The following is a 7,734-nucleotide window of genomic DNA, read 5'->3' as shown; positions in this document are numbered from 1 at the left end:
TTGGGCATTCCCTCCCTGCTGTGCTGGGGAGGCTGGCGTGGGGGTATATGCCTGTGGGTTCCTCTGGCTGCCTGCTCCTACCTGTCTGGGGTCAGCGCTTTCATCTGGCTTGGGACCCGGGCCTCCTTCAGTGTCTCCTGCCAGGTCTCAAAGTTGGGAGGTCTCTTCTCCAGCTGGGACCCCTCCCCACCAAAGCATTGGTACCCCCTCAGCCTCCTCCGCGGGCCAAGCTGCCCATGTGCCAAATTCCCAAGTGCCACGCAGCCCGTCCTGGCTCCGGTTCTGTTCCCCTGCCGCTCCTCCCTGCCCCCCCATCGGGCTTGGCCCTGTGCTCCCTAACCTCCCTACATTGCTCCCCTCCCCCCATGGGCTCCTAGGCAGTAGGACCTGTTGTTATTTAAAGAGACTGCAGCTGGCTGGTGAGCCAGATCCCCCCACCCTGAGCATGGGGGGCAGCTGCAGCTGGGAAACTTCCCCCTTAGCCTTATCTGAACAAACACTTCCCCCAGATCCCTAGGGTCACTGGTTTCCGCCACACTTGGCCTATGCCCCCAGGGAGGGTCAGTTTACAGCCTGGTCCCCAGGGGACAGGAATTCCCCAGGTGAGGTGCTGCCCCCTACCCTGTGGCTCCAGATGCAGGTGGGAGAGGGGGGGTGTCTCCCCCCTAGATAAAACTTGAAAATAAAACGTGGAGGCTCAGAATTTGCCTGGCCATGGCACTCCTGGGTCCCTGACTCTACGGAGCTGAGCCGGTGGGTGCCTGCTGACCCGGCTGGGGGGCTTCCTGCATAATGACTTCAGTCCCCTTCCCCCCGCCCAAGAGCCTTACTGAGCAGCTCCAGAGCGGTGGGCTGAGTGCCTGGTGCCCGCAGGTATGGGGCAGGAGGGTGGGTCCAGGCCCCAGGCTGGGGCGGTTATTAAATAACTGGGCATTTTCAGCCCCCTTCCGCCCCCTCGTGCATCTTTCTCCATGGAAAGGCCGGGGCCTCTGGGAGTTTTAATCAGCTCGTTCCTGAGGCAGCAAAACCCCTGCTTGGGCCCAAGGCCGAACATGCAGCAGTGTGGGACTGGGCTCAGCTGCAGCCTGGGGGCAAGGGATTGATAACTACGGGGTGGGGGGTGAGGTCAGGGCAATGCTTCCCCTGCCACTGCTCTGCCCCTTCCCTCCCCAACAATGCTGCTCCCGTGGGGGCAGGAAAAGTCACCCAAGGACAGCTGATCAGTCCTGCCCACCACAAAGGAGGGGGCATAAGGCTTTCACAGACTCACAGGTCGTGCCCCCTCTTGCAGTCTGTGGGGGGGAACCCCCTTCATGCATTTCCATGCACCCCTGGGCCCCTTTCCGCTGGCTCTGGGCGGGTCTGTCCCGGAGGCTCTGACTCAAGGTTGTCATGCTGCCAGCATGCCCTTTGACCCGGGTGCAGCCAGGTCTCCCCCGAGTTGGAAGGCCCCTCTCCCCTGGCGTTGGGCCTGCCCAGGCCAAGCCAGGAGTAGTGGGATCTCTCCATGTCGGGGTGGGAACTGCCTGGCTCCCTCGGGGCTGGAGCTGTTTTAAATGCAAAAAAGAAGTGATTTCTGGGTTTGATTTTTTTTTTAGCAGTTTTGGGGTGTTTTTATTTCTGTGACTGTGTCTGGGGAGTTTTAATCTGACGTCGGAGCCAGGCGAGCTCGGTCCGGGCCCAAAGCCACGGGGTCTCTGCTCCTCCCTGGGCTGCCCCTGCCGGAGGGGTGGGGGGGGGCGTGGCAGCTTTGGACTGAAGCCCCCGCTGAGGGAGGCGCCGTTGCTGTGTCAGGGGAGGGGGGACGTGGCACTTATTTGGCAATGCAGATTAAAGGTACTTTTTTCTTGTGTGTACATATAAATTATATATAAAACTCACTTTCTATAACAACTGCTGTGTCCTGGCCGTGTCCCGTCCCCAGGGGCTGCTGTGTCTGTGGGCGGTGGGCAAGCACAGAGCCCGGGGAGGCGGTGGCCATGGAGCCTTTGAATTTGTGCACTTTGACAGGGTTACTTTGAGGGCCTGGTGGGCGCTTGGCTGGGGTGGCTCCGTGTGGTGGTGAAATGGGACAATTCCACAGACCCTGGCCTGGCTGGGCCAGAAGGGGCCCCCATGGCAGGGTTGGAGCATAGGGCATTGGGATGGGTTCTCACTACTGGGGGTGCACTGCTGGCTCTGAGCTGGGTTTCCAGGGGCGTTGAGCACATGGGGGGAGCTGGGAGTGCTTAGCACCCTCGGGAACGGCTGTGAGCACGGCTCTCTGTGTCTGAGAGCTCTTGCCACAGGGCTCAGGGACAGTAGTGGGGGGTGAGGGGACTCGGAGCTGGGTGGGGGGCTCTCAATCTGCTATGTTGCCCTGCCAGAACCTTGCTGGACGGGGTCTCCCCTTCTCCCCCCCCCCACTGGCACCCCTTGGCTCCTGCTGCTGCTGGGTGCAAAGGCGACAGGCAGCCGCACCCTGCCTCGCCCGAACAGCCAGCACGGTAGGATCAGACGCCAGGGCACTGCTAGGCTGGGGCTGCGGGGGGAGCCCGGCTGGCAGGGAAGTGGCTGTGCTCGGCCCCGGGGCCTGTAGCTTTACCAGCTCTTTGGGGAGAGGCGGGCTGGTTTATTCGGTGTGTTGAGGATGCTGGTGACAAGCAGAGATGAGCACTGAGGGGGTCAGGCCTCGTCCCCCCTTGGCCTCGTGCTGTCAGTGACCCCTGGGAAGAGCGGGCGCCCCAGGTTAGTAGCTGCAGGAGGGGCCGGGCTGAGCCAGGTGCGAAGGGAAGCACACGGCCGTGCTGGGGGGGAGATCAGCCCGCACTCACACAGCTCCGCCTGTCACTAGCCCGGCCCTTTGTCTCCTGGTTTCAGGGGGGAGGACGGGTGGGCAGAGGGCTGCTGAGGCCAGCATGACTGGTGCTGGCAGAGCACCGAAGGGGCACAGGGGCTGTGCTGCTCGCTGAAGGGGCTGGGCACAGCTCACCTGCTCTTGGACTTGGCTGCTGCCCATCCCTCCAGCACGCTCCCCCACCCTTACGGCCCACTCTTGTGCACACCCGTGTGCTGGGGGGGTTGCCCCTGTGCAAGGGAGCCTGGCGAGGCCTTGGGGATGGGGTGGAGAGGGCCCCCTGGAACACCTCTGCCTATCTAGCCCTGGTACATGGGCTCCTGCTACTTGGGCACCAGCGGCTGTGCCCACCACCTGTCCTGTGTGGACCGTTCTCCGCCGGGGACGCAGGGGATTGTGCCTGCAGGCGGGGCAGGGGCTGGTTTTGGAAGGGTTTTGTTTGTACGTCCATACTGCTCTGTGTTTATGGTAGAGAACGCGCCTGGCACAGAGGCTGGGGAGATTCCCAAGGCGTTCATCCCAGTCTAGTACCAGCCAAGAGCGTGCTCTGGCTCCCACGCAGCCATGGTAGGCCCTGTGCTGGGGAGCTCCCTCGTGCCCGAGAAGCGGAGCTCTCACCCACAGCTGGCGCACAGGGTGGGGGGACACAGTGCACCGACATTACCCAAGCTGGGGGTAGCACTAGGAATGGAACCCAGGAGTCCTGTCCCCACAGGCCTTGCATGTGCCAAACAGGGCAAACCGCAGGAGCGCTGGGAAGAACATGGTCTGGCCCTGGCACCTGGGGCTGGGTTCTGTAGCAGGCCTCAGTCTCCTTGCCCCCTCTGTGCCATAAGAATTAACCCACCAGCCCCACTCCCTCCCCCGCCGTAGTCCTTCTACCCCTTGCCCAGGCAGAAAGGGAGGCCCCAGCGCCTAGCTCCTCCCCATGAAATCACCGTCCTGGGCCCAATCAGCTCGATTGCTTTATTGCCCCGGTGCCCGCCGGGCCCAAGCACCCGGGGCTGCTCCATGTCCATGGAAGGCCAGATGTGCCCGGCAGTGGGGCCCACTGGGGCGCTCAGAACAGGCTGAAATGGGGGTTGCTCAGGCCCATGCTGTCCACGAACCTAGGGCAGGGAAAGGAGCCGTCAGATGCCCGCCCCGGCCCAGGTAGCTCCCGTGCATGAGGAGGCAGCGCTGGGCTGCTCGGGCTGCGACAGGAGGGGTGCACCCCGGGGCCGTGGGCACTGCAGGAGCCCCCAGGGCAGGGAGTGGGGTTCCCTCTCTGTGGGGCCTGCACAGTGTTGAGGACCCTGCGGTCAGGCGGGGCTGTGGCATCAGGCGGGGCTCTGCATTTGTGGCCAGGACCTGGGGAGAAACCCTCCCCCCATCGGAGCTCTGTCCTGGCGCCCAGAACCTGCGAAGGAGGGAGGGGAAGGGAGAGGGAGCAGTAGGGGCTCAGGGTGGGGGGCCGCCCTGTCTGGCTGGCAGCCGCTGATTCAGGGCCTCCTTTGTTGGGGGGCTGAGCTTGGGCCCCATTTCCAGAGCACCCTCTAGAGCCCCGTGTATCCAGCCCCCCGGGGAACTGCTGTTGGGAATGTGGCTGCAAGGGACTCGGGGGGACCCAGGGCCCGGCCTTGCCCCCCAGCCGCCAGTTGATTTGGGTCCCTTTGTACGGCGCGTGGGAGCAGCGAGGGAGCTCCTGGCTGCGGGGGGCCTGTGGGGGGCAGCACCTGGAGCCGCCCCATGCCAGCCTTGAACTTTGGCCGCTTCGGCGCAGGGTCCTTGTCTCTGGGACACCGGGCCGGGAGCGGAGCCGATGGTGCCCTGCTGCCCCCCAGTGGCTGCTGGCTGGGCCAGGCTCGTGCCTGGCAGGACAAAACGGGCAGGGACCCGTGCCAGGACCAGCCGCCATGGGCACGGCTCGCATGTGCTGGGTGCAGGTTACGACCCAGCGTGCCCTTGGAGCCAGGGCTCTGGTAAGTTGGGTGCTGCGCTCAAGGCTCCACCACCCTGCCCAGGCCTTGGCCCCAGCGCCAAGTGGTGCGAGATGCCCCGTGGTGACTCCCGCCCGCTTTGCACGGGGGCGATGGGCTGTGCAAGGAGCAGTGCCGGGGAGACTCGAACCTGCTTGCTGCTCCGCTGGGTCCAGGGTTGCTTTTCGGGCATCTGCAAAGCGTGGGGGGGTCTGAGGCGGCAGGTGATGTCTCCGAACCAGGGGTGACGGAGACCAAAGCGGCTTGTGGGTGCTGGGGGAGGGGCGGGATTTCAGGGGCCTCTTGCTGGCTGTGGAGTTTTCAGTTGCCTGCGTCTGGAGTTGTTCGGGGCTTTGTTTGTTTAGGTTGGGCTCTCGGAGGGTGCCCTGCTCCCCAGCCTGACCCCTGCGAAGCTGGGGCCTGAGGATCCAGAAGTGACCCAAACATGAGTCTTCAACTGAGTGACATGTGACAAATGCCCCATCGACCCCCTGCCTCGGCCTGGCGGAGCTGCGGGGACCCTCCTACGCTCGCCCCACAGGGTGATCGGGCCCCTGGCGGAGCTGGAGTCCGGCGCTGGCTGGGCCCCTGCTCTGGCCTGCGATGGCTGCTCTCCTACCTTCGTAACTGGCTGGCTCCCCTCACCCGCTGTGTCCGACTGGCCCGAGGCGAGGCTGCTCTCACTCATTGCCCTGCCACAGGTGAACTCTGCTCCTGCCAGGTGCTGAGCGCCCTCTGATCCTGGGGCTGTTACCATCTGGGAGAGGGGCCTCACTACGCGAACTGGGGGTGGGTGCTGTGCCACGAGCCTGGGTCAGACACTGGGATGGCAGGGCGAGGGGCTACCCCCTCCCCCTGCACCTCCCCTTCCCCATGTCCGTCCCCTCTGCCGCCGGCACTACGATCTCACCTGGTCATGGGGCTCCTTATCCGGGGGTGCCGTGGCACTGTCATCCAGGGGGTGACCTCCTCTGCGCGGACCGTGGGATCCCTGGGCAGCCACCAGCCGCTGTCCTCTGCACAGGTCACTGGGACCCTGAAGATTTGGTTGGGGGCTATAATCAGACAGACGGGAGGGTCCAGGCTGTTAGGGAGGGCAACCAGCTTCCTGGGGTCACTGTTGCTTGCTAGGGGAGGGGGCAGCTGGGGCTCCCTGCCCTGAGCACAGCAGAACACCACTCCTTCCCAGCAGTAGCTGGGGATGAAAACCCCCTTGCCTGGCATCTCTCACAGCTCCACCTGTCCCTGTTATTTCATTATTTGTCCCCGGATTTATTTGGTGTCCAGGTCCCGTGGATCCCCCTCTTAGGCTGGGGGGGATCCACGGGACCCGCCCACTTCCCAGACCCCAATAGGATCTCTCACAGCTCCAAGTGCTTTGCAAAGGCCAATGAACCGAACCGCGTCTCCTGCCGGCATGGGGGGTGGGGGTTAGTTTCGTTCTCCCCACATGTAACATGGGGAAGGGACTTGCCCAAGGTCACTCAGGGAGGCTGTGGCAGAGGCCAGCCTAGAACCCAGGCGTCCAGACTCCATGTTCCCTCTTTTGTCATGCTGAGACCCCACTGTTCACTTACATCTCTGGAGCTGATTCTTCTTCACGGCCTCTTGATAGCGCTTGTAGCTCCCCTGGTGCACTGTGCCGTCAAAATGCCTCGGGCCGATCGGCGGGAGCTTTGCGTGAAACAATCCCCCTTTGAGCGGCTTTGGCTCTGAGTGGAAGGACAAGAAGGAAACTTAAAACCAAGCCCAGAAGATGGCACCAGAGCCTAGTGGGGGGGGGCTTTGAGGTAGACACCTGTCCTCCAAGAACTGGACTCAGACCCGTTAACCTCGTTTCACACCCGGGCTGTTAGCTGGCCAACAGCAGTGGATGAGATTCAGTCACTGCTGCCCTGAGGGGGTTTGAACCCAGCCCTTCTGCAGGCTCAAAGAGCCAGCGAGGACAGTGATTCCTGCAGGGAGACCTGTCCAGCCCTCATCTGGCAAGATAGTGCTTGGAACATGAGGCCAGAGGCAACTTAAAGGGGCTGGAAGAGACTCTCCGGCCCGCACCCATGAGCCTGGGATGCAGAGGGACTGGGAGATGGAGGGACGGCTGGAATGCTGTCGAGTGATGTGGTTTAGGGGGGTTGTATTGTAGGTTAATCCAAATACGACCCCATGGCTGACTGGAGAAAGGTTTTTAGTAACTGACACATGCCAGAAGCAGAACATTGTACCCCTCCTGCTCCACTGGGACACCCCTCCTGGGGACCAGGGGTCAGAGGTTTTCAAACATCACCCAAGGAAAAGCCTCACGTTTGTTGCCCCCACAAAGAGCCACAGTCTACTCTCCAAGGCGCTTGGCCCAGCAACGAGCCGTGTCTGTTTCGAATGCACCCATCACTGTAACATCTGGGCTATCGTCTTACCTGTTGCGTCAGGCTTTTCTAACTCTAGCCTTCTCTCCCAAAAGGGCTCCTGGTACCCCAGGAATGTCAGCCCGAAGAAAGCCATGTCCGAAACCGCCCACTTCCTCCCTGTTCAGTCACCAAAGGCACTTTGCGGCTGCAGCCCTCCAGCCGCTGGCAGGCTCTGCCTTCAAGCAACAGTTGATTCTGTTGCCATAGAGATGCCCCGGCAGCTGGCTGGCAACTCTCCCCCCGCCCACGTGGAATGTGGGTTTGTGAGGCTGTAATGGGAGAGGGTCATGATGTGACGAAGCGGGACTGTTCTTAATGTTTCCTCTGAATACTGTAGGGGTGCCTCAGTTTCCCCCAGGCATTTCCTAAGTCTCTAGGTGGTGGGATAAGGCAGGGGTGTAATTGTTGCAGAGTCCATAAATGGCGACACTCTGTCTCCTGGCAACTGATGGCCTGGGCCCTTCCCCCCTGCAAGGTGAGAGCTAAAGGGTTGGAGAACAAAGGGATCTGGTGACCTCCTGGCCCGGGAAAGGGA

The 7,734-nt window shown here is 62.4% G+C and overlaps 1 protein-coding gene across 1 annotated transcript; it reads right to left on the bottom strand.

Annotated features, from left to right (window-relative positions):
* Nucleotides 1-3,896: 3,896 nt before the first annotated feature.
* On the bottom strand, nt 3,897-7,293 carry SPMIP11 (sperm microtubule inner protein 11). Its single transcript, XM_077838194.1, has 4 exons — nt 7,209-7,293; nt 6,372-6,506; nt 5,705-5,849; nt 3,897-3,945 (listed from the first exon to the last, which is right to left on the bottom strand). Exons 1-4 carry the CDS (start codon nt 7,291-7,293, stop codon nt 3,897-3,899), a joined length of 414 nt encoding a protein of 137 aa, XP_077694320.1.
* Between the last annotated feature and the right edge of the window lie 441 nt (nt 7,294-7,734).

Source organism: Eretmochelys imbricata, chromosome 20 (genome assembly GCF_965152235.1).
Source record: "Eretmochelys imbricata isolate rEreImb1 chromosome 20, rEreImb1.hap1, whole genome shotgun sequence".
Classification (NCBI taxonomy): Eukaryota; Metazoa; Chordata; order Testudines; family Cheloniidae; genus Eretmochelys; species Eretmochelys imbricata.
Note: the sequence above shows the minus strand (reverse complement) of the source record. Positions and strands in the feature narration are given on the sequence as shown.